Raw genomic sequence first — 27,626 nt, 5'->3', positions numbered from 1 at the left:
CAGTCAATCGCTGTCCACTGAGCGCTCCCTGTGAGGCCAGAGGGGGAGGGTGAGTCGAGGCTGAGTCACATGCACATGAGAGAGCGCAGAAATCTCCCTGAGGCACAGAGCTGCCTCAGGGAGTTTAATTTCATTAAGAAAAATTTAAATAAAAAATTTTTTTTTTTAGACATGTCCCTTAATGTGACAGTGTTACATGACCTGGGACATGTCAATGAATTTTAATTAAAAAATTTATTTCATTTATAAATCTTTCATGAAATCTCATCCCAGCCGTGGATGAGATTTCATTATAAATGCAAAGGCTGCCTGGGCTCTTCACCTTGAGGTTGGACTGGCAGCTTGTTAGTCCTGTTAAATAGTTTTTAAATGGCCTTAATAGGCCTTTGACAGTTCGACGGGCGCGCAGCCGACTACGGTGTGCGCCTGCAAAATTGAAGATCGGAATGACGTGCGGTGACGGGACATTTTACGTGTTGGCGAGCGGGGCCCGCCCCCTCACACCGACCCGAAGATTCAGGCCATTAATTACCTCAATCCTCCTTTGGAAACTTCATTTGTTAAAGCAAGCTGGAAATGATAGACCAGTTGCCGGAATTTAAAGATATATATAGAGAGTCATATTTATCAGAAGCTCCCCAGGTTCAATTCTCAGTCCATACAGAGTTAGAGGATGTCAACAAGGTGAAGGTGGGAGTGCTACAATTCACCTCAACACCCCTGCACTCAAATTGCTGAAAGAATCAGCTGGGATTCCCACTGACCACATATTGTAACTCTTTCGAGTACAAACACGTTTCCATCTGTTCCTATTCAGATGAAGTTACATTGTTTCATAGTTTGCCATTGTGAGATTTGAACTCTTGATCTTGGGGTTACAAGTGACCACATATTGTATGTGGACAGAAAGTTTTGCTGAGTGGGTGGGCGTGTGCCTGACCAGCTCAAGCATGAAATGACACATGTGGCCTTTGGCTGAATGTGCCGGGGTCAACACGCAGTTGCACAATAGTTCGGCCAACGGGTGCGCACTGGAGCCAAAGCGTGCCCGCCGGCAATTAAAAGGCCCCTTAGGCCACTAAGTAATTAATCAACATAAATTTTTCACTGCCTGCCCAACCTAATGGCTGGTGGGCAGGAGAAAAGGGTTTTTGGAAACCTTATCCACAGGCAGGTGAGTTTTCCAAAAGCAAATAAAAATAAAATAAAATCTTTAATTTTTAATTAACAACATGTCCCTGCTTGTGTGAGAGAGTTACACGAGGGGACATGTTTCAGTACATTTTTAATTGTTATAATTATTTTCTTTCATATATCTTACAGCTGCCTCAGGGATATTATGCAGCATTCACTCCCGCGCATTCGTCAAGTTCCTGATCGCCCTCCTCCCCCCCTCACACAGGCAGCACTCAGCGCTGCCATTTGCATGTAACGCTGAGCGGGCCTTAATTGGCCGCCAGCATGAAATCTCGGTGCAGTGTCGATCGCGAGCGGCTTCCCAACCACCCCACCAAGCCCTCACACCAAGGGCAAAATTATGCCCCATGTGTGTGGGTATCAGATAAACATAAGATCCAACTTGGTTGGACAGTTGAGTAAAACTCACTGTCTGAGCTCACACAAGAACAACGGCCACTTGTGTGAGATATGGAGTGTAGTTATCTCCTCAGTAGTAATTAATCAGGAGAGAAAGGATGAAAATTAAGAACAAAAACTAAACTACCTGGAAAAACTCAGCAGGTCTGACAGCATCTGTGGAGAGGGATACAGTTAATGTTTTGAATCTGTATGACCCCTGATGAGAACTAAGACGTAAAAATGAGATGAAATATAAGCTGGTAGAAGGGGGTGGGACAGGAGAGCTCGATAGGGGGCCAAGAGGAGACTGCCAAAGGTGTCATAGACAATAGGACAAAGGGGTGTTGACAGTGGTGATATTATCTAAAGGATGTGCTAATGGGGACATTCAGGGAAGCAAGCTAGTGGCAGATGGCCCTCGAGTGAGTGGGGTGAGGGAAAATGATCGAAATGTGCTAAAAGATGGAGATGAAACAATAGATTGAAATAAATTTACAAATGGGAGTGAAAAGAAAAAAAATATAGTTGCAAAAATATTATAAACTATTGAAAAGAGGGGAATCAGAAAGGGGGTGGGGATGGAGGAGAGAGTTCATGATCTGAAATTGTTGAACTCAATATTAAGTCTGGAAGACCGTAAAGTGCCTAGTCAGAAGATGAGGTGCTGTTCCTCCAGTTTGCTTTGAGCTTCACTGGAACATTGCAGCAGGCCAAGGACGGACATGTGGGCATGAGAACAGGGTGGTGTGTTGTAATGGCAAGTGACAGGGAGGTCTGGGTCATGCTTGCGGACAGTCCGAAGGTGTTGCGCAAAGCGGTCACCCAGCCAGTGTTAAAGAAAACTAAGGAGATGTAATTATCAGAGTACTTAGAAACCAGGACACAACTCATTGCTACATTCTTATCTTTTTTTTTGTCTTAGCCAATAAAAGAGTTTAAAATCACAGTGCTTAGACTGTTTGGGAGCTCAACGAGCCTGAATGTCAATATTGACAACAAAATCTCAATGATCAAGAAACAAATCCAGCAAAAATGGAACATTCCAGTTTACCAGCAACGCCTGAGCTTTAATGAAGTCATTCTGGACGACAACAAATCCTTGTTGCATTCCGGAATATTCTTTGATGCAACTCTCCACCTGGTCATCACAATACAGATATTCGTCAGGACTGTAAATGGGCGTGCCCTGACACTTGATGTATCCCCAACTGACAAGGTTATGAGCCTGAGAAATAAGATTGAATCTCTGGAGCGCCTTTCATCGAGCCAATACTACCTGACCTATGGATTGATACCATTAGAAGACGGCCACACACTGGAATCCTACTGCATTGAGCAACATTCCACCATCAACATCAACTTGCGTCTCCGTGGGGGCAAGGAGACTTGAAAATCAATCATGAAACTAATGACTATAAAGTGAATTTCACTATTACATAATATCAACTGAATTGAATTAGAATTAGATTTAACCATACATACATACTGCATATTAATTCTTCCTGCGTCAGAGAATATGTACAAATTAAATAAAATTTGTATGCAAATGAGATAAAACTTAAGGAAGATTTAGAGTGGATGTGATCCTCCAAATTCTGAAACATGTTTAAATTAGTCATTGAAGAAATTAACTGGAAAACAATCATTTACATTTATTTTACATTACGTATTGGCAGCACTTAATAAATAAAGCTTCTTTAAATTATTATTGATTATTTGACTGATTCTGTTTACAAAGATCATGGATCCATTTGCTTTAATTAGCTGTTATGAATATTTTAAGTTTGCTTACATACTAAGGTACAGTGAGTAGATTTGTGAAGTAAATTGGATGTATTACAATAACCTTAGTATCACAGAGTTGTACAGCTCAGGAGGAGGCCATTAGGCCCATCATGTCCATGTCGGTTCTTTCAAAGAGCTATCCAATTATTCATATTCCCTTCAAAGTTTCTCGTTTTCAAGTATATATCCTGTTTTCTTTTGAAGATTACTGTTGAATCTGTTTCCACAATATTGCAGTAGATTAACTATCTAATGCTGCACAATAAAGATCTTTGATAATAGTGAGCTGATCAATCAGGGCCATATCTCATTGGGTGGAATCCTCTGGTCCTGTTGGCAGTGGGCATCATGGTGGGCGTGAGCAGACAATATGGCGAGAAGGCCAAAAATTGGTTTTACATCATCATGAAACCAGTTTGTAACCATCCGCTCAACCCCCAATGGCGGGGCCGCGTTTCCTGCTGCCACACATCGGGAACCTCATTTCAATACTTTAGTATCTCATTATAAGCCCTGTTTCCTGGAGTCATTCCTTCCGCATTGGATCATCCAGGCACCATCACACTGTCATGTTTCACAACTCTACAGAAGTAATGTGCACCTGGCGAGCTGCACAGCGCTCGGGACTTTGAGGTATTTTGCCTACCTTGCTTCGGGCATCACTTGTGGTCATCAGTGCCAGGCTTTGCAGGCTGCACCACATCACTTTTAGAGGGCGCTCACAGGCAGGTTTATAGCTACCAGATCCGCCGTAAGGCAGAGGTGGCTTTTCATTGGCTGCAGGGCTAGGGCTTGTTTGGGGGAGGGGGAGAACTCCGACAAGTATAGAGGCTGGTGGGCGAAGGCTGTTTAGAGCAATGAGATGGTTGCCTTACCCTGGTGGCACGGAACAAATCATTTGTCCTCTTTCTGCACTGGATGGCCAACCTCATCTGTGCAGCATTGGCACTGACCACCAATGCTATTGCCTCCCAAGCCGGAGTGGTGAGATTGTTGTACCTCCGGTGGCCAGAGCGGGAAAGTGGGGGATATCACGGTGGGTCTACAAAATGAATTCCATTCACTGAATTCTTCATGGGTTTCAGAGCCATGTCTTCACTGGAGCCGTCCTGGGCTGCAAGCATTGAGGATTGTGTGTGCGGTTGGAGTTTAGATATGGCACCCAGAGTGAGGAAATGGTGAGGTAATGGCGGGGCGGATGATTCAGAGGCTACCCACCAGTGAGATAGCGTGTTTCCTGTGGCTGCTTATTTAAAAAGGCAGGAAGTGGATGATACGGCAGGGAAACCCGCCATTGCGGCCAACAGGTCAAATGTTGTTTCTCACACCCACCACCGTACTTAGTACAAATCTGGGATGATTCTATTCATTAATAAGATTTGCCTGTGGGTTTCCAGATAATATTTAGTGAATAACTAACCTTTTACTTCATGTCTATAAAGGCTCTCCTGACTTTCTCTTCCTTACCTTGATGGATTTAATGTAAAGGGTTTCACCTACCAGCCCATCATTCTCTTACCTTTAATTTTCAAACAAAAAGCAAAACACTGCAGATGCTGGAAATGTGAAAACGTGTAGAAAATGCTGGAAATACTCAATGGGTCAGACAGCATCTGTGGATGCAAGTGTCCACTTTGGTTTCTGACCTTGTTGTGAAAGTTGAAAATTGAAAGCTTTGGCCAAGAGCAGCCTTTAACAAGGACAGGACATAGAGAGGGGGAAGAAAGAAATACAATGATAAAAAAAACAGGAAATAGTTAAGTGACAGAACTGATAAAAGGATGAGACTTCAGGAGATGTAACGAGACGTAAGACAGACAGATGTGGAAAATGTTCTTTTCTTATTCATTCAAAGGACTTGGGCTTCGCTGCCTTGGCCAGCATTTTTACTGGCTATCCCTAATTGCCCTAGAGTAGATTCTGATGAAAGGTCATTGAGTTGAAACATTAACTCTTTCTTTCTTTACAGATGCTGCCTGACCTGCTGAGTATTGCCAGCATTTTCTGTTTTTATTTTACATTTCCAGCATCTGCAGTATTTACTCATTGTGGAGAGGTGTGGAAAGTGTGTGAACTGTTTTTAAAAACCTGAGGATGAGGCAGGTAGAAAGGGAAGCACAAAAAATTCCCAAAGTACAGATGCAAGCAATTAATCTAATGTCACCTGTTTCTGAACTTTTGGGCAAGACATACAAGGGCAAAGTGAGGGAGATTTTTTTTTTTACATAGCAAGATGGTGAAGCATTGGAACTCGCTGCCTACCAGGATGGTGAATGCAGAGGCGATCAGTGATTGTAAAGGAAATTGGATCAGCAATTGAGAGAAATAAACTTGGAGGGCTGCAGGGATAGAATGGGGACTGACTGGATTACTCTACAAAGAATCAGCATAGGCTTGATGGGCTGAATGGCCTCTTCTATGTCCTAATGATCCCCAATCTATATTTAATATTGCTTCCCAGTTACAAGTGTGGAATTTGTACCTGGTTATGATTTGGTTGGTATGTATATATTTCTTCTATTAATTCTTTTGTCGGTAACTGCATTGTCTATGTTTTCTTGTAGGAATTAATCCTTTCTATTGAACTTTCAATTAAATCTGCAATTCTGCCTTCACAAGGTCTGCATTTTCACACTAAAACCATGTTTTGGGTTGGCTCTGACTCATAACACTGAGCTGCACATCCACCACATTCAAATAATACAATCACAGTGTCACTTTCTAGAATCCCCATGGTCTGAAAGTTAGGATTTTGAAGCTCAATTGACCTGGTCCCCAAAGACTCCTTGGATTGGCCCTTTGAAAAGCTGATCAAAACAATGGGCTCTCAAATAAGATGTCAAAGTAGTACCTCCTACAGTGTTCACTCCCTCAATACTAGACCCTAGTCTAGAATAGTGCTTCCCAAACTATCTTCCAATTTGAGTCTATTTGAACACGTGAAACTTAACACGATCCCAGATACAACAAATGCAAAACAGCAATGAAGCTGCGTAGTAACATTCAATACCTAATTCGTAAAGTGGCATATTATATAGATCATATAATACATCTTATAAAAATGAAAACCTGTGCTCGTAAAGTACTTTGTAAAAATGTTATTGTTTATGTACTCACCTTACTTTGTTATTTCAGCTGTACTGCTCCAGCTCAGGGGCCTTGGCTAGGAAGCAGCAGAAGTACAGGTTAAGGGTCTTGAGGTGGCTGATGTTGGAGTCCAGGTGGTTACACAGCACCAGAGTGATGGAGTTGCACTCAGCCAGGCCACCAGGCTCATGGTTGGTGATGGATTTGAGACTCAGTGAATCGGCCATGGGCAGTAGTCACTGGCTTATAGGGGAGACGGAGTGACGAACAGGGCAAGGGCAGTGCTGGATGCGGCCAGCGTCTCAGTGCAGTTGCTGGACACAGTCTCAGAGGAGGGGGGAGATCGATCTGGGCTTCACACTGGTGGTGTTTTGAGCAAAGCACATCACTCTCAGCTTCAGGGTTTTATATTTTATTGTTTTGCAAACGTGCTCTCACTTTGAATTCTTGGTCAGTACATGGCAAATTGGACACCTACTGTGTGAATGGCAATGCATTCACTCATGTTACAGAAAGTTTCATCATCTGACTGTTGTGTCCAGCATTGGGCCACTGCCTTCAAGAGACGATAAGAGAAGTTGAAGAGAAGAAGGAAGAAGAAGCAAATATAGGCTCCACAGAGACTGTCAACGGTCTACAATTCATGATGAAAAGCAATGACACTGAAATTCTGCAGGGGTTTTTCCAGTCTCCGGTGAGAGATCTGTAGACTACTCAATGAAATGGTATAAACAGCCACTTTCAGCCTTTTTGCTGTGGGTGCCACTGGTGTTTTGCTGGAGTTAGAACATCAGGTGATGAAAATGACCACGCCCGTACCCCCCACCTCATCACCATCAAATTTAATCACATAAGATCATAAGAAATTGGAGCAGAATTAAGCTATATGGCCCATCAAGTCAGCCCCACCATTCAATAAGTTAATGGCTGATCTGATTGCACTTTTAAGTCCACTTTCCTACCTGCCTTCTATAGCCCTTGTGTTAGGCAGAAATTAAAAATGCTAAAAGAGAATACAGTTAGAATTTACTGAAAAACCTTAAAATCTCCAGGCAGACGTGGCTGCTACCAGATGAACATTGCACAGCCTTGAGAGTCAGACTGGAGACAAAAAGTATGACATAAATTAGATTAAGTGTACTCCCCTCTCACATAGGAAAGGGGCAGATGGTTTTCGCTTAGATATGGGAAGACGAACAAGGGACAAAGATGGGGGCTTTGATGAAACACAAATGGTCCTGAGTTGTGAGAACCAAGGTCTTTGCGTATGTGTTTTAATTTTGATTGGATAATATAATTATGTATATAGCCTTTAGAATAATTGGTTGAAAAAAAACACATGTTTATGTACTCAATAGGATAGAGTTAGCATGGGATAGGTGTTTCGGTTACCGATTGGGTGTATTCAAATGTATTATAAGAAAAAGTACAAAAGTAATGAAATGTAATCAATCTGGGAGCTTCAGAATTATTGTGGCTCCCTTGCATATGCTTGAATAAATCCGGTTAATAAAAACCTGAGTCTCTGTGGTCGCTGCATGATTGGGAATTGTAACTTCTCCTCTTCAACAACTCAAGTGGTAGTTGCAAGATTGGAGGGAGTACCATATTCACCTTGACTCCCTTGTCAATCAAAAAATTGTCTTGATGTGATTATCAGGTTAGGATTTGTGTTAACATTGGAGTTTAGCTGGAACAATGGGGTTTCCTTTCAGCCAGGTACTCATCTATCTGGGATGACCAAGGGCAAATCCTCTCACTTTGTATTGTGAGACATTGAGTTAAACTGATTAACAATCAGTCTGGTAAAATGGCTAGCATCTGGATGTTTGGTGACAATCTCACTTCAATACATCCCTCACAACCCCACTCACTAGTTTGTGAACTGCTGCTCTGAAATATGTGCTGAAGTTGGATTTATTGCACAACTTTCTGACACAATGCATCTATGGCACATCTACTACTGAAATACAGCCTGAATAAATTATACTAGCCTGAGCAATTCTATTATCATTCATTTTTTAATTCATTTATGGGATGTGGGAGTCACTAGCTAGGCCATTGCTTATTGTCCATCCCTAATTGCCCTTGAGAAGTGGTGGCGAGCTGCCTTCTTGACTCACTGCAGTCCATGTGGTATAGGTACACCCACAGTGCTGTTAAGGAGGGTGGTAATGATAGAGTGGGGGATATGCTGGGCCATACAATTCTGCTGCTGCTGGTGGCCCACAGAGCCCTCTGCCCAGTCTTGACCTGTTCGAAATCTATCCCATTTAGCAAAGCAGTAGAGCCACACAGCATGATGGGGTGTATCCTCTTTGTAATAATGTGACTTTGTCTCCGCATGGACTATGCTGTGGTCACTCCTACAGCTACCGTCATGGGCAGTTGCATTGGCGGCATGTTGGTCAGGATGAGGTCAAGTACACTTTTCCCCCTCTTCTTGGTTCCCTCATCACCCAGTCTAGCAGCTATGTCCTTTAGGACTCAGCCAGCTTGGTCTGTGCTGCTGTTTCTGAACTGTGAAGCCCGGCACCAGGATTTCCCTCAGTGCTTCCTCTAAATGGTGTTCAACATTCAGCAGAATGTTGCCCCTGTCATGCCATGAGACTTCATGGGGGTGCAAGAGTCAATGTTGACGACTCAACCCTATACCACTGTGCCAGCACGCCTGATGGATCTGTCCTGATGGATTTGAGGTTCCCTAGAGCATTAGCTTGGGTCGTTGGATTACCAGTATAGTGAAAATACTATTATGCCACCGCCTCCCCTGTACAAAGCTTCATTCTTTCAGGCCTGTTGCTGTACAACCAATTTTAATAACTTCACTTTGTTAACGCAAGATTCCTTTTTTATTTATTTACTAGTTTCCATGTTACACACGATCGTCGTCTCTAAACTGAATTTCTTTAATGTCTTTTGCTTTTTTCTTTAATGTCCTTCCTGGTGAGTTCCTAAACTTCATCCTCCATCCGTATAAGGTGCAGGTAATTGTTTTCAGCCAGAAATTATAGTCAGTCTTTTATCTGACGATTGCGTAATCCAAATGAGAGGCGGGGGTAAATCCACCCTGCTGCCTCTGTCATTGTAGGAACCTCACCTTTCGAACAATGTTCACACTGCGCAGTGTGGGACGCCTCCCTTCTCACAGTAAAATCTGCAGCGGCAGATTGGGAAATGCCTGGAGAGAGAACGGAAATCGAAACTGAACCAGACAGACGCAATCACGGGGAATAGAAACTTACTACATCCTCTGCAGTTTATGAAACCTCGGCTCGCATATCGATCTCTGCAGCGTGAAAGGTGAGTTACTTGCGGCTTTTATGTGTTCAGTTACCACTAACCTTGTGAAAAATTTCCAGGTAAATATGTTAAATATTTATCTTAAATAATAATTCTATTGGCAACATGCCTTGGGGTTGACGCCATCAAATCGATTGGAAGGTTGTTCACCTCAAAACTTTTGAAAACTAAACTGTCCGCTGAGCTCAGTTGGAGATCTCTCACCTGAGTCAGAATGTCGTTTCTCCCTCCAGGGCCTTGAGCACAAAATATCAAGGCTGACACTCCAATGCAGTACTTCTGTGTAGGATTTTTTTCCCTTTATTCTTTCGTGAGATGTGGGCATCGCAGGCCAAGCAATATTTGTTGCCCATCCCTAGTTGCATTTGAGCTGAGTGGTTTGCCAGGGCGTTAAGAGTCAACCGCATTGCTGTGGGTCTGGAGTCACATGCTGGCCAGACCAGGCGAGGACAGCAGATTTCCTCCCCTAAGGGACATTAGTGAAGCAAATGGGTGTTTATGACAATCAATGATTGGTCACCATTACTGAGACTAGTTTTCAATTCCAGATATTATGAATAACCCTGGGCCTCTGGATCACTAGACCACTGACACTATACCACCATATCCCCCATGTGGGTAGGTCAACATTTACCTTGGGTTCGATGCTGTGTCTGAAGGAGAGTAGACATTTATTCAAAGTTATCTGTGCTTTCAGCGGTATCATAAGATTTGATGTACTTTATAATCTTTATTCCCAACCTTGCCTGGGAGGATGCATTCACCCACTCTGTGATGCCCACTCATGTAGCAAGTGCCTGGCATTTGACAATTGGTTGCTCTTTGCACCAAACAGGATCACTGTCTTTTGTCCTGTTCTATGCTTGACCCTGCGCTCTGATGAAAGATCAACAACCAGAAACACTGGCCTGAATTTTTCAGGTGGGGGGTGGGCTCGACGGGCGTGGGCAATCACAGAGCCAATCACCACCTGCGATCGGCTCCACGCCGCCATTTTACGCAGGCGGGCCAATTAAGGCCTGCCCAGCATAAGACGCGAGCAGTAGCATTCAGCGCTACCTGTGTGGGTGGGGGGAAAGGAGGGAGAGCCGGGGCCAGCGCTCTTTCTCGCATGCACGAAAACAGCGCTTCAATCTCCCTGAGGCACGGATCTGCCTGCGGGAGATAGAAGGGCTTTTGAAACTATTAAATAAAAGGTTTAAAATTTTGTTTAAACATGTCCCCTCATGTGACTGTGTCATGAGATGGGACATGTTTATGTATTTATGAAAATGTTTAAATTTAATTAATAAAAGCTTTAGGAAATCTCATCTTGCTCGTGGATGAGGTTTCCTAAAAAACGTGAAGGCTGCTTGGCCTTTTCACCTGCCCGTCCGCCAACCTTAAGATTAGACGGGCAGCATTTACAATTACCTTAATTAGTTCCTTACTAGGCCATTTACATATCGGTGGGTGCGCGCCAGAGTCAAAACATCGCAACTTAGCGTAATGGTGTCGGCGTGTCGGACCTGCCACCGCACACAAACTGAAAAATCCTGCTCATTAACTCGGTTTCTCTCCACAGATGTTGCCTGACCTGCCGAGTATTTCCAGCACTTTTTGTTTTTATCATCACTGTCCTTTGTTTTAATTTCTGCAATAAAGTCTCCAAGGTCATCAATGTAACCTTTGTTGCCTTCCTTACTGCACATGTGATCAGTCCATTGCCACATTGCAGCAACATTCCCTTCAGGAGTAACTATCAGCTCGCTGCTCATCCCATTTAACAGCTTGCAGCCAACTAGATTGTGGACCTGATTTCCCCTCATAAATTTCTATGTGCAGAAAACCCATTCAAATGATGGGAAGGGTGTTTCAGTCCCAAAAATGGACATGACAATCATTTACATTGTTGCTTTAAGAGTGCGTGTGCCACAGATACAGGACAACATGAATTTTTCTGCTCACAAAAAATTGGGGACATTGTCAATGTCTACTGAGTCAACATGGCTACAGAGGCCATATGTAAAGCTGCTAATTACTGGGACCAACCTGACAACTTAGATCAGGGAGAGAGACAAAGTTGGTTCATCAAAGGATCTCTGTGAATAGGACAGGATATTGTGTCCCAACTCCTTGTTCCTATACAATTCATGACCATATCTAATGAGCACTGATGTTAAAGAATTCTAACTAGTTAAGCCCTCTCAGTGATTCAGTTGGTCAATGAATTCCTCAGTGTGTTTCTGAACTATACAAACTAGGAAGAACCCAGGTTCATTTGCCAAAGTTAGTCCTGAAATAGAGAGGGAAAATATCCACCAAGGTACCAGTGATCACTGCAGGAAGATACATGAGCAAGTAGATCAGGCTCAGACACTGCAGAGGAACTTGCGCTTATGAAACCAAAGCCTGAGGAACTACCTGAGTGGAAGTAAAATTACTAATTCTAATTTTATTCCTTATATTCCAGATGATGGATCTGTATGAGATAGCTCCAAAATGTTTGGATGTACTTATATTTCATCATCTCCAACCCGACCAGAGGTTCCAGCAACAGGTGGGCGAGACTATCGACACGATCTGCAAATTTTTAAAGGAAAAATGTTTCTCTGGTCATAGGTCTGTTAAAATCATTAAAACAGTGAAGGTGAGTCCAACAGAATCCCCAGCTCTTCAGAAGTAGACTAGTAAAAGAATATCACCAATGGAGAACAATCTAGGCAGCTTTGGTGACTCATTGAATAATTGCACTGACATGGTACTTAGTTATTCAGGTTGGGAAGGGCTCCAGATTGATTCCGGGTTTTAGCTTGGTTATATAACCTCAAGTAGAGCAGCAGGGCCCACAATTTGTCTTTGTGCCCATTGAAAGGGAGATGTACACTTGCTGCTCCTGATCACTTTTTAATATTCTCTGTGCAATGTATATCTGTCATGGGGATCAACTGAGGTTGTGACACTTCTCCATTACCAAATGAGCTGGAAAGACCCACTGTCTAGGTTCATGGAGGAGATTGGCGCTCGGGTGAGATTCCAAAGTGTTGCGGAGCATGAATCAGTATCTTCAGGAGAACAGGAAAGATTGAGGATTGAGGGGGCAAATTAAAGGAAAGAAAGGAACCAATGACAGAGCTGATAGTGCCCAAAAGTCCAAACAGAATTCTTATTTAAGGCTGAGGATGTGTAAGTTCTTTCCATCACTTTAAGCTGCGGGCTCTAACTTCCAACTTTATTGCCTGTCAGCATCAATTTGCCATGATGCCCCTAAAGTCTTTGATCTGCTCAGTGATATCTCCCCCTCCACTTTCAATGCCTTCATCTCCAGTAAACCCTTCACTGACTTGCATTTCATTTGTTCCGCCTACTATGGCTCTATATTTACTCTGTCATCCAAGGAACACCAACATCCAGCTAACACCAGATCTGGTTGGATTATATCAAGCTCTACAGGGACTCACTCTGTAAAAACTGACCACTACTCTAGTATTATCCTGGAAGGTAAAGATAATCCTAGGTTTTTTTCACAATACTGTCAACTGTCTCCTTAAATGCCTTTCCTAGCCTCATCCATCTTTACCAGCAAGTGGGATGAGATGGATTTTGTTGTCACCAGAATTCAGCAACCTCAGCTGCTTCACCTCTTTCCGCCAGGCCAAATATTTCCCTCAACTCATCTCCTCCCTAACCCCTTTTATATGAGCCCCTGCTTCTCTCTAATATAACCTTATCTCTCTCTATGCCCATTCCCTTATCATGTTGTCCATGATACATACCGCCTGCTTGCAACTCCATTCCTGCCGGTCACTTGAAGCAAAGGTACCTAATTAATGGTAAATAGTTCCGTCTCCTCACGGACTGTACCCTTCTCTTTCAAAATTGTCGTCATCACACTGTCTGTAAAAATCCTCCTGTCCTTAATCTCATCTTGCTGTGAAGACCTTTGGCTCCTTATTTCCATATGCAAAGGTTTTAATGCCTGTTCCCAGCATTGGACGTGCATGCTAATTATTTTTTGTTTTTTTCCAATATGGTGGGCAACACTTATTGTGCACTATATTGGATGTTTTGGAAACTGTTTAGCACAAGAAAAATAGGCGCTGCACAGATGAAATTCTAGACCATTATCTCAGGCTGCCACCAAAAATTCAGGACCCTTACAGCCAGCTTCATCCTTCTTCCTGGCAATCTTCTTAAGCTGAACCCCGAGATGAGTTTCTCATTCCTTATTTTCCCAGAGGAACAGGAGTAGGTCATTCAGCCCCTAAAGCCTGTTCCACCATTCCATTAAATCATGACTGATCTGTATCTCAATCCCTTTGTTCCAAATCCCTTAATATCATTAATCAATCAATCTCAGTCTTGAAAATTACAATTTATTCGCCACCTACAGCCTATTGGTGGAGTGAATTCCAGATTTCTGCTGTTCTTTATATGAAGATGTGCATGCTGGTTTCATTCCTAAGTGGCTCACCTCTAATTTTAAGATTACGGCCCCTTGTTCTGGTTTCTCCCCACTAGAGGATCCACCCTATCAAATCTCAATAGCATTTGCAACATTTTGATTAGATCACCCCTTGACCTTTCAAACTCAAAGAAATACAAAGCAAACATCAGAATTCAGGCCACAGTCTCACCTTTCCATGTCTGGTATTGGATTTGGCAAAATATGACAATGGTGGATAAAGAACTGACAAGATTAAGATTGAATTTAGGCCCCAGCTAGTGATATGAGAGAGAATGCATTTTTCTAATCATTTCTTCAAAAAGGTTGTGTTGCTATTTCACGTCTCTTTTCAGGGCGGCTCTGCTGGGAAAGGAACAGCTCTGAAAGATCGTTCGGATGCAGATCTGGTTGTCTTCATCAGCCAGTTCAAAAGTTTCCAAGACCAGAAGCAAAACCGGGGTGAAATCTTGACGGTAATTCAACAGATGCTGAAGGAATTCCAGCAATCTATTGCATTTGAGATCATCATGACAGAGCCCAAAACCTCTCCATCTGGCTTTTTTACTTCTCCTCGTTCCCTGAACTTCCACTTTAAATCCAGAGAGGTGTCTGATTCGATAGAGGTTGATGTTCTACCAGCATTTGATGCTTTAGGTATGAGATGTTGAATGTAAATGGTTGGGTGGATATTAGTTGCATTTAAAGGAGTTCTTAAATTCAACTGCTTCTGCTGCTCACCTGCCCCAGCCCCTTGCCTACCAGGTCTCCCCCTTACAGGCTGGCTCCACCATGACCTTGATCACACCATCAGACTCCAACACCTTTCCTCCATCGGTGAGACTACCTTCATCTATTTTCCTTAGCATAAGGCTAGATGGTCACCAGAGCTGCATCTTAGGTAACCACCTGCCAAGGCTGCCAGGAGGTCTGGTTTCAGGCCAGAAATCCACAATAGCAGCTCCCTTTGTAAATGAAACCCATTCATTGAAGAAATATATTCCTGGTGGAAACCTTTTCAAGGATAGAAGTGGAGATGATGACTGGAGTCCAGGACAGGAAGCGGCCCACATTCCCAATGATGGATTTTATGTCTGCTCTTCAAGATGCCAGTACACCTCTTCATTCAGTGTACTGCCTGCAGGGCTGAAATAGGTGTCCAGGGGAACTGGAATGCAGGTGCAGGCCCCCTGAGTCTCTTGTATTGATGACTTTCTTGTAGGCTCTTCACCCACTCCCCCCACCTCTGAATAGACTACCCAACCATCTGTGTATGCTACCCCTGCTGAAACGACTGAGGACATTTGGCTTCACAGTGTCTACTTGAAACCTGTCTTTCTCTTTTATTTTGATGCTGTCAGACATATTGTGGTAGAATTTCTGTAGGGCTTGTGCTGATCTCCTGCCATACTCTTGTTGGAATGCGCAAAGAAACAGCATAAACAGCTGCTCCCACTATCTCTCTGATCTTTCTACCAAAGTTACCTTGGGGAAATCAGGAGAACCCTCTGGATATACCAGGCAATGTGTTTTTCCAGCAATTTCTGTTTTAATTTCTGGTTTTCAGCATTACAAAGCTTCCTTTTCCTTCTAGCCCTTACAAAATGGTCTTCGATCAATATTAGCAATTTATACTGCATTAAACTGTCCAGTACCTGAGAAATAAGATTTCATCTTTTCATTGGCCTAAAGGTCAGCAAACAAGGAACCGCCCAGATAGCCAGGTGTATGTTGACCTGATTAATGCCAATGGGATTGGAGGAGAATTTTCAACATGCTTCACTGAACTTCAGAGGAACTTTGTAAAGTGGCGTCCAGTTAAACTTAAAGGCCTTATCCGTCTTGTGAAGCACTGGTATAAAGTGGTAGGTACAGGGACTGCTGTTGAAGTTGATTTATGCACTGTTATGGAAAAACTTGTGAATGTGTTTCTCTGTTATTTTAACAAAGGCACCAACCATTGAAAATAAAGAGGTTGACACCTTTGTTAAAATAGCATCGGACTCACTTCTTCCTATTATGGTACAGTATGTTTTCAACCTATATGTTTCTTGAAGCTTAACTAATTGATCTGGCCCTGACATGGTGCTATAGAAGTCTCACTTCTTTGCTTTTGAGCCCATGACTTCCCACCCATTGACTTTAATGGATGAAAAAACATAAGCTGGTGAGTTTTTACCTCTGTGTCTCCAGCTTACCTAGTTGACCAGGAAGGGCTCTTTCAGATTGACCTTACCAAAGGGATTCTTAAAACAGTAGGCAGTGCTTCCATGTTAAAGTAGCTGGATAATTGTAAGGTTGCACAGGCAATCATAAACCTATTCTTCTAGCTTTGTTAACCAAATTTTATTCCAACTCAGATCAGTGGGATCATGAAGAAGAGAGTACAGAAATATGAGCTAAAATTTGGTATTTTTGTGCCTGTTTATTTAGTTTACAATAACTAAATTAAAAACTTAGCCTATTAAAAACAACAAGTTTAGCAATAGGTAACCCATGCTCAACATGTGTGGATATTTGAGTTGTTGCTAATTTAGTTGATCTCATTTTCTATGCATTCGGGGCCCCAGGTCCCTTTTGCGTATTAATGAGGGGCCTACCATCTGTTTAAGGACCCCTGTGGGAAATGATTTCAGATGAATGAAGCAGGTGGCAAGCCTAAGGATTCTTCACTGCAGTAGAGGCTATCAACGGGCAAGTTATTTTCCTTTACCTGTATGCCATAGATCCAGGAGGTCCCGGAGCACTTTCAGGCCAACCTAGGGCTTCCGGTTTGTGATTTTATTTTAGGTGCGGTATTCAGTTTCTGCTTGATCATATGTGGCTCAGTCTCTGTTTTTGAGATGCACCCAGCTCTGAGTTCCAAGAGCTTGGCCGTCCATGTCAATGGGAATATTTTAAGGTTGGGGCAGAGTGGAGGAAGCGTTGACTTTCATCCAGCCCTCACTATACCTGATCTGGATGTGTGTGATCAGATTGTTTAGGAGTGCCATTCAGCACTTGCCCTGAGGACTGCTTAGAGTTACCACTTAATGCCAAAAGTGCAAATTGTTCTCTCCCTATCCTCATCTTGCTAAGTATCGAGATTTATGCAAAGAAGTGTAGGCATTGAAGGCTAAATTTTGTAAGGCAAGGCTGCACACACAGGGACAGGGGGGAGAAATTTGCTTGCATAATGCCACTTGCTACGCAGACTTATGTCGACTCTCTCTGGGGGCAGGCAGCACCATGGGTCCCTACCTGTGTGATCCATGCACATTCTTCAGTGAGGCCAATGAAGAATGCCACGTGAGCTGCATGGGTAGCGGCCACAGCACTGCCTTCCCCTAGGGAATCAACGTAAGCAGCACCACATGAATGAATTTCTCCCCCAGGGTCTCTGAACAGACATGTAGATCGAAGAATTAGGCACAAAGGTCAATGTGCCTAGTCCTTGATTTTCCAGCCATACACAGTTCATAGAATGATACAGCATGGAAAGAAACCATACGGAATATCATGTCGGTGCCAGTTCTTTGAAAGAGCTATCCATTATCCCACTCCCCCACTGTTTCTCCATATCCCTACAAATATTTCTTTTTCAGGTATATAACAAATTTCCCTTTGAAAGTTACTAATGAATCAGATTTCAATGTTCTAACAGGCAGTGCTTTCCTGATCATAATAACTCACTGCATAAAAAACTCTCATTTCCTCGCTGGCCCTTTTGCCAGTTATCCTAAAGCTTTAGTTACTGATCCTCCTGCCAATGGGAACAGTTTCTCCCCATTTACTTTCTTAAAAAAAACTTTTACTTCAATTGTTTTCCTTTTGCGTATTTATCCAATTCCTTTCTGAAAGCTGCCATGGAATCTGTAACCAGCACTCTATCAGGCAGTACATCCTAACCACTCGATATGTGAAAGTGCTTTTCCTCATGTTGCCTCTGTTTTTTTTTTTGCCAATCACTTTGAATCGCTGCCCTCTCACTATTGACCTTTCATACTGGAAACAATTTCTCTTTATTCTATCTAAATGCATCATAATTTTAAACATGACTATCAAACTTCCTCTTAGCCTTATCTGCTCCTGGCAAAGCAACTAAGCTTCTCCAGTCTATCCATGTAACTGAAGTTCTTCAGCTGTCGAACCCTTTCTAGTAAATCACCTCGGTACTCTCCCGAAAGCCTTTACTTCCTTCCTTAAGTGGATGCAATATTCCAGCTGTGACCTAATTTGTGTTTTCTTGAAGGCTTAGCATCACTTCCTTGCTTTTGTACTCTATGCCTCTATTTATGATGTTTAGGGTCCCATATGCTATACTAACTTTTTTTACATGTCTAATCCAGTCACTTTCAAAGTTTTAAAATGTTTTTAAAGAATTCAAAAAAAGGTAGGAGAAATAACAGCTGGTTAGAGAAATCTGAAAAGGAAGAACATATGTTGATGTGTTAGGGATCATCTGTTAAAGAAGGAAACTGGTGACACTCAGGGTGTCTGGAAAGGATTGAGAAAAACTGATGGGTTATAGAATCAAATCGTGGAATGTTTACAGCACAGAATGAGGCCATGCAGCCCGTCATGTGTGTGTCAGCCTTCAGCAGGTGCAGCACACTCCCAGTCCCACTCCTCCCTGTAGCCCTGCAAACATTTTATCTTCAGAATCATCCAGTTCCCTTTTGAAAGACATGATTAACTCTGCCTCCACCACACTGTCAGTTAGTGTATTCCAAATCCCACCACTGGCTGGGAAAGAAATATATTTCCTCATGTCACCATTACTTCAGTCGCTAATCACTTCGCACCCTAATCAAGTGAGACTTTGTACTGGTAGCCCTGCCTGGCAAAGTTTACTTTTAAATGCTATGAATGAAAAAATAACTGTGCAAGAGTATGCATTGACTTATTTTTTTACGCAACAGTATGTACGACCATATAAACAACAACTTAGACGTGGAGAGTTTCTCCCACCAAAGTACGCCCTGGAGCTGTTGATCATCTATGCTTGGGAGACCATGGGTGGGGGAGAGAATTTCAACACAGCTAAAGGATTCCGTACAATCATGGAACTGATTGTCAAATACAGAGAGCTATGGCTGTTCTGGACTGACAACTATAACTTCGACAATCCCCATGTGGGCCAATACCTGAAAAATAAACTCCGAGAGCCAAGGTAAGTTGGACTTATGTTAATAGTCATTTTTCAGATGGAAAATCATAGCACAGGAGGCCATTCAGCCCATCATTCCTATTTTTTGAAAATGTTGTTCAACTGGTGCCCGTCCATTGTTTTTTGCCCCCATAGCCCTGCAATTTTTTTCTTCTTCAGGTATTTATCCAAAACACTTCTGTAAATTATTATTGGATCTGCTTCCACCACCATTTCAGGTGATGTGTTGCAGATCATCATAATTTGTTGTGTAAAATAAATCTCTTTTTGTCCCCTCTCATTCTTCTACTGGAGATTATAGACATAAGTGATAAAAATTACCTAGTAAGTGGATTTCTAAGCGTCCACGATAGTTCACTAGGTAAATATGCCCACCTGTGCCATTTTGGAAGGTTCCTTATTCAAAGTTTGCTTTTTTAAGTAAGAGAAATGAGGATGTTGCATATTACTTGGAAAATAAGAATCGACATGGAGTAGAGGAACAAAGGGATCTGGAAATACAAAATCATGTTCCTGCCTTTAAGAAACAGCACATCCTAAGACTTACATGAGCTGTGCCACAGGGCTCTGCCAGGAATTACTTATGTAACTTTGATACATAGAATCAGATTACGATTAACGGAATTATTCAATAAATAAATAAAAGTGCCCTGAGTAAGTGGAATCTGGCTTTAGGGGCAAAATGTCCAATGCAAACATTTGGGGGAAAAGCAATTGCTGATCACTGTGTGCATCTCAATGGCTACTTCAAGAATGGCATCAGTAAAGACCTAACAGCTAGAAAAAGATGAGAGGAATAAAGAAGCATTTACTTTAGTGGGAAAGTTGGGCACAAATACATTATTTGCAGCAAAACTTGCAGACAATTTATCAGAGTTGGTTTATAATGTCTTTTCAACTGTGAATGGCTCACAGAATCAGTAATTGTTTACTGTAGGCTATTAAAAATGTGCCTAAAAGAGAAAAATTCAAAGTTTTGTGAAGCCTGATTAATGAGCATCTGAAAATACATCTTTTGACTGGTGATTATTGCATTGTTTGAATGTTTAGGCCGATGATTCTCGATCCTGCAGATCCAACGGGAAACGTTGCCGGAAGTGCTAGGTGGGATCTTGTTGAAAAAGAAGCTAAAAATTGTTTACAGATGAACTGTGTGCGCAACATCAGCCCCTGGGATGTTGAGGTAAAATATCACAGAAATGACACATGATGTGGTTCCAAAGTACAGGAATTTTCTAAAAATAAAATGGCTAGAGGGGTTTGCACAATTTATATCAAAACAGCAATCATACTCGATGAGGAAGGAGCAGTAGAAGGTAATTATCCTATTGAGGGGCCCACAAAGCACAAAGACATTTTGTTAGATCATCTGAACCTAATTTCAGTTGCCCAGGCCTTAAGCTTTGGAGGTCCATCCTTAAACCTCTCCATATCTCTAACTTTCTCCTCTCCTTTTAAGATGCTCTTTAAAATCTACTTCTTTGACCAAGCTTTCAGTCACTTGTGCTAATAATTTCTTACGTTGCTCGATGCCAAATTTTGTTTGGGACCGGTTCTGGGGGAGGTGGGGCCAGTACAAATTGGACAGATTACACCTGGGCAGGACCGGCACTGATGTCGTAGGGGGAATATTTGCTAGAGTGGTTGGGGTGGGTTTAAACTAAAATGGCAGGGGAATGGGAACCTTTACAAGGAGTCAGAGGAGGGGGAGTCAAGGACAAGAACAAAAGACAGAAAAGAGAATAAGTAAAGTGATAGGCAGAGAAATCAAAGGTAAGAATCAAACAGGGCCTCAGTGAAAAATAGTGGGAACGAGACAAGTAATGTTAAAAAGACAAGCCTTAAGCTTTGTGCCTTAACGAGAGGAGCATTTGCGATAAAGTGGATGAATTAACCGCGCAAATAGATGTAAACAGATATGATGTAGTCAGGATTACAGAGACATGGCTGCAGGGTGACCAGGGATGGGAACTGAACATCCTGGGGTATTCAGTATTTAGAAAGGACAGACAAAAAGGAAAAGGTGGTGCAGTTGCATTGTTGGTTAAAGAGGAAATTAATGCAATAGTGAGGAAAGATATTATCTCCGATGATGTGGAATCTGTAAGGGTAGAGCTCCTGGAATGTATACGGGATGGTTTCCTGGAGCAATATGTTGAGGAACCAACTAGAGAACAGGCCATCCTAGACTGGGTATTGTGCAATGAGAAAGGAATAATTAGCAATCTAACTGTGTGAGGCCCCTTGGGGATGAGCGACCATTGTATGATAGAATTCTTCATCAAGATGGAGAGTGACATAGTTGATTCTGAGACTAGGATCCTGAATCTTAATAAAGGAAACTACAATGGTATGAGGTGCGAGTTGGCTATGATGGATTGGGAAACGTTACCTAAAGGGATGATGGTGGATAGGCAATGGCAAACATTCAAAGAGCGTATGGGTGATCTGCAACAATTGTTTATTCCTGTCAGGCACAAAATAAAACAGGAAAGGTGGCCAAACCATGGCTTACAAGGGAAATTCAAGATAGTATTAGATCCAAGGAAGAGGCATACAAATTGGCTAACAAAAAACAACAGACCTGAGGATTGGGAGCAGTTTAGAATTCAACAAAGGAGGACCAAGAAGGGGAAAATAGAGTACGAGAGCAAGCTTGCAGGGAACATAAAAACTGACTGTAAAAGTTTCTATAGGTATGTGAAGAGAAAAAGATTGGTGAAGCCAAATGTAGGTCCCTTACCGTCAGATACAGGGGAATTTATAATGGGGAACAAAGAATTGGCTGACGAAGTAAATACATACTTTGGTTCTGTCTTCACAAAGGAGGACACAAATAACATACCAGAAATGTTAGGGAACACAGGGTTTAGTGAGAGGGAGGAACTGAAAGAAATCAGTATTAGTAGGGAAATGGTGTTGGGGAAATTGATGGGATTGAAGGCCAATAAATCCTCAGGGCCTGATAATCTACATCCCAGAGTACTTAAGGAAGTGGCCCTAGAAATAGTGGATGCATTGGTGGTCAACTTCCAAGATTCTACAGACTCCGGAACAGTTCCTACAAATTGGAGGATAGCTAATGTAACGCCACTATTTAAAAAGGGAGATAGAGAGTAAACAGGGAATTATAGACCAGTCAGCCTGACATCGGCAGTGGGGAAAATTCTAGAGTGCATTATAAAAGATTTAATAGTGACCACTTGGAAAACAGTGGCAGAATCGGACAAAGTCAACATGGATTTATTAAAGGGAAATCATGCTTGACAAATCTACTGGAATTTTTTGAGGGTGTAACTAGTAGAGTTGATGAGGGGGAGACAGTGGGTGTGGTTTAATTGGACTTTCAGAAGGCTTTTGATAAAATCCCACATAAGAGATTGGTGTGTAAAATTAAAGCGCATGGGATTGGTGATAGTGTATTGTGATGGATAGAAAACTGGTTGGCAGACAGGAAACAAAGAGTAGGAATAAATGGGTCTTTTTCTGAATGGCAGGCAGTGACTAGTGGGCTACCGCAGAGATCGGTGCTGGGACGACAGTTATTCACATTATATATTAATGATTTAGATGAGGGAGCTAAGTGTAATATCTCCAAATTTGCAGATGACACAAAGCTGGGTGGGAGGTTGAGCTGTGAGGAGGATGCAGAGATGCTTCAGTGTGATTTGGACAAGCTGAGTGAGTGGGCAAATGCATTGCAGATGCAGTATAATATGGATAAATGTGAGGTTATCCATTTTGGTAGCAAAAACAGGAAGGCAGATTATTATCTGAATGGCTATAAATTGAGAGAGAGGAATGTGCAACGAGACCTGGGCGTCCTCATACATCAGTCGCTGAAGGTAAGCATGCAGGTGCAGCAGGCGGTATAGAAGGCAAATGGTACGTTGGCCTTCATAGCCAGAGGATTCAGGGATGTCTTGCTGCAATCATACAGGGCCTTGGTGAAACCACACCTGGAATATTGTGTGCAGTTTTGGTCTCCTTATCTGAGAAAGGATGTTCTTGCAATAGAGGGAGTGCAGCGAAGGTTTACCAGACTGATTCCCGGGATGGCAGGACTGAAATATGAGGAAAGATTGAGTCGGTTAGGATTATATTCGCTGGAGTTCAGAAGAATGAGGGGGGAATCTCATAGAAACCTATAAAATTCTAACAGGACTGGACAGGGTAGATGCAGGAAGGAAGTTCCCGATGGTGGGTGAGCCCAGAACCAGGGGTCACAGTCTGAGGATACAAGGTAGACCATTTAAGACTGAGATGAAGAGAAATTTCTTCACCCAGAGAGTGGTGAGCCTGTGGAATTCGCTACCACCGAAAGTAGTTGAGGTCAAAACATTATGTTTTCAAGAAGGGGTTAGATATAGCGCTTGGGGTGAAAGGGATCAAAGGATATGGGGAGAAAGTGGGAGCAGGCTGTTGAGTTGGATGATCAGCCATGATCATGATGAATGGCAGAGTAGGCTTGAAGGGCTGAATGGCCTACTCCTGTTCCTAGTTTCTATGTTTGATAATGCTCCTGTGAAGCACCTTAGGATGTTGAACTACATTAAATGCACTATATAAAAATGCAAGTTGGTGTTGATTGCCTGACCTTTTCCCCTTCTTCTTCAGGGTATTGACATAGAATCATAGAATGATATACCACACAAAGGGGCCATTCAGGACCATAATGCCTATGCTGACCCTTTGGTAGAGCTATCCATTTCGTTTCACTCCCCTGCTCTTTCCCCATTGCCCTGTAATTCTTTTCCTTTAACTATTTAGCCAATTCTCTTTTGAATGTTACTTCATTTTATTCTTTCATAGGATGTGGGCAGCACTGGCTAGGCAAACATTTTTGTTGCCCATCCTTATTTGCCCTTGAGAAGGCAGTGGTGAGCCTTGAACCACTGCAGTCCATTTGGTAAAGATACATCCACAGTGCTGTTAGGAAGGGAGTTCCAGGACTTTGACCCAGCGACAGTGAAGGAACGGCGATGTAGTTCTAAGTCAGGATGGTGTGTGGCTTGTAGGGGAACTTGGAGAGTTACTAAAGAATCTACTTCCACCTATTTCAGGGAGCACATGCCAGATCACAACAACTTGCTGTGTAAATAAATGTTTCCTTTGTTCTTTTGCTAATGAGCTTAAATCTCTACATTCTGGTTATCGAGCCTTCTACCACTGGAAACAGTTTCTCCTTGTTTAATCTATCAAAAACATTCATGATTTTGAACACATCTATCAAATGTCCTCTTAACCTTGAGATAAAAAGGGTCATGAGGACTCAAAACGTCAACTCTTTTCTCTGCCGATGCTGCCAGACCTGCTGAATTTTTCCAGGTAATTCTGTTTTTGTCCTCTTAACCTTCTCTACTTTAAGGAGAACTCAAGCTTCCCAAGTCTCTTCATCTAAGTGAAGTCCCTTCTCCCTTGTAACATTCTAGTAAAAGTCTTCAGCACCTTATCTAAGGCCTATGCTGTCGTCTGGTTTCATGGACCTTGGTTGCTGTCCTCTAGTACCTTAAAACAAGTGGCCATTCTTCATATGTGAACCTTGACAATGAGTTTGAGTAGCTGATTCAGGTGGGAAGAGGGTGGGCTTACAGTGGAGTTCAAGCATGTCCATGTGTCTGTACTTCTAGAAGGAGTCACAGGCTCACAGATAATGATCAGGGATGGTACCTTTGACAGACATATTTTCTCCCTAGTATAGGCCATGAACACTGAGGCAATTTAAAACATCCATACTGCTATACAAGCTATGATTATCTTGTGGATCAGAGAATGAATCTGATTGAGTAAATATTGTTCGTTCTATGGTATTGAGCCAATGAGTTATCAGAGGCACTTTAGTGGGGCTTTTCTGTATTTCTCTGTATCCTGTCCTATTATCCACAACAGCAGGTTTCTCTGACTCAACTGCTTTTTGGAGTTCATGTTCTGACTTTTAAGAGCTTCTCTCACACCCCGTCAGAGATCAATAAAGGTGTGAGTGCCCTCCTGAATAGTCAGGCAAGTTGTGCGTTGTTCTGGACTCAGAGATGCAAACTCCCATCTCGCAATGAGACTGTGTTGGTAAGCTAACTCCCTCTAGGCAACATTTGTTATTCTTGTGAAAAAACAGCCAAATAGTTCACCACAGTTTGGGATTCGATGCCTTTGTCAAGAACAGAAAACGTTAATGGCCTACACCAGTGATGTTTACGTTTCAAATATGGTAGCTCTCCTGCGGTATTGCTACAGAGGATACACTTATTAGGACAACGGATTTTCAATATCTGTATGGAGCACTACTGGCATATAGGAAAATCCCAGAGGAGGAAAACATTCTTAAAAATATTTTGAGAGCTTTGCTTACTTTAGTTTGACTTTCCTTTAATTTGTCATTTTTCCTCAGTTTGTAATCCTGCTCATTTGTAGCCAAAAAGGTTTCAGACTTTTTTGAATGATTTGATAGATTCAATTTCTGCTGTTCTTTAATAGTTAGAATTTTTAGATACTGAGTTGTGAGTTCTTGAAAATTTAGTTTGGCTAAAAAAGGTGAGATTATGAGAACCAAGCAAAAAAATACATCAAAATTTGAAACAGGAAGCGTCCAGTAATACATTTTTTATAAAAGAATTTTGGGTAGATAAAAGGGTAGATTCAGTGATCCTGCACTCACAGCTGGTGGTCACAAATAGAGCAGAGTTGAGATAGGGCTACAAAGCTGTAGAACTGATTGCAGGTTTGTCCTCCTTTCAAGCAACCTCCCACCAGCACAGAAGCATTGAATTCACCACAGAATACAGTAAGATTAGTCATGTACCTTGTACAGAACCTGCATCCTTCTTTATCTTACAGTATTTTGTTTGTCCTTTTCAGCCTGTGAAAGGTATTCTGGTTTCAGTCAAGCCTGTGGATATTTTATGCTCCAGAGAACGTTTCCCTGTAAATCCTTTCTCACCCATTCGATGCATTAAAGAAAAATTCGAGCATTTGGCCAGAATCCCAACATCCAGTTATTATCTGGAGTGGAATGACCAGATGCTGAAGGAAAACTGGACGCTGTCTGACTATGGAATTTATGATGAAGTTACTCTCTTTCTGAAAGAACAATCCAGCTGGTGCATCTTAATGTAACGGGAAAAAAAACCCAGGAATCTACATAAGTACTGGAGTGGTGTGCAAAAATGCCAGAGTCGGAACAGCACCTCATCTTCCGACGAGGCACTTTACAGCCTTCCAGACTGAATATTGAGTTCAACAATTTTAGATCATGAACTCTCTCCTCCATCCCCACCCCCTTTCCGATCCCCCTTTTTTTTTTCCAATAATTTATATAGATTTTTCTTTTCCCACCTATTTCCATTATTTTTAAATGTATTTCCATCCATTGTTTTATCTCTACCTTTTAGCCTATTTCGATCCCTTCCCCCCCAGCCCACCCACACTAGAGCCATCTGTACCTTGCTTGTCCTGCTTTCTGCTATTAGCACATTCCTTAGATACTATCACCACCTTTAACACCTATTTGTCCTTTTGTCTATGACATCTTTTGGCTCTCTCCGCCTATCACTGGCCCTCTATCCAGCTCTACCTGTCCCACCCCCTCCCCCCTTTAAACCAGCTTATATTTCACCTCTTCTCTATTTTTCCTTAGTTCTGTTGAAGAGTCATACGGACTCGAAACATTAACTGTGCTCCTCTTCGCAGATGTTGCCAGACCTGCTGAGTTTTTCCAGGTATTTTTATTTTTTTGTGTTTTATGCATGTAATCTCAGATTTCTATCACAATCAAATAATTAAATGTTTCTTAATTTGTTGATTTAAACTGTATGTACACTTAATGCCACCATTCAGATTCGCATTAATAAACTTTCAATTCTGATACTGTACGGCATTTTGGGGATTTGTGTGTTATTGTTATTAGTATTTGTACTGGGTGCTGAACAATATAACTGTTTGTAGTAGTCGCTAATAAAAAATGATTTTTTTTCTGATGTGGCTGTTATTGCAATGTCTTATCCTTCTGTTTGATTCTATATGGTGCACCGATACAAAAATGCTCAGAGATGTTCTCAGTTTGCAGGCTAATTCTGCCATGATTAAATAGGCATTCCAACCTCTCACTGCCATTTGTAAAGAAAAAACTTGCAATTATGTTACATCTTTCACATTTCAAAGCACTTCAAAACAAGTAAATTAGCGTTATGTCTGTCCCATCCAGAGATTGAAACACATAATTTAGACTGACACTTCGGTGCAGTCCTGAATGAATGATCCACTTTCAAATGGGCCATATTCAAATGAGATATTAATAAGATCCCACGA

General features: G+C 42.1%; 1 protein-coding gene across 1 annotated transcript in view; it reads left to right on the top strand.

Annotated features, from left to right (window-relative positions):
- The window catches only part of LOC121286011, a 101,394-nt gene extending 74,773 nt beyond the window's left edge, over nt 1-26,621 (top strand). The window contains exons 27-35 of the mRNA XM_041203033.1: nt 2,501-2,965; nt 6,499-6,641; nt 9,746-9,812; nt 12,206-12,382; nt 14,533-14,833; nt 15,869-16,041; nt 19,078-19,328; nt 20,376-20,508; nt 26,178-26,621. Coding sequence (XP_041058967.1) covers nt 2,501-2,965; nt 6,499-6,641; nt 9,746-9,812; nt 12,206-12,382; nt 14,533-14,833; nt 15,869-16,041; nt 19,078-19,328; nt 20,376-20,508; nt 26,178-26,435 — 1,968 coding nt within the window. The 3' untranslated portion in view covers nt 26,436-26,621. The remainder of the gene's footprint in view (nt 1-2,500; nt 2,966-6,498; nt 6,642-9,745; nt 9,813-12,205; nt 12,383-14,532; nt 14,834-15,868; nt 16,042-19,077; nt 19,329-20,375; nt 20,509-26,177) is intronic.
- The last annotated feature ends 1,005 nt before the right edge of the window (nt 26,622-27,626 follow it).

The sequence above is a fragment of the Carcharodon carcharias genome, chromosome 13 (assembly GCF_017639515.1).
Source record: "Carcharodon carcharias isolate sCarCar2 chromosome 13, sCarCar2.pri, whole genome shotgun sequence".
NCBI lineage: Eukaryota > Metazoa > Chordata > Chondrichthyes > Lamniformes > Lamnidae > Carcharodon > Carcharodon carcharias.
This window is presented reverse-complemented; position numbering and strand designations above follow the sequence as displayed.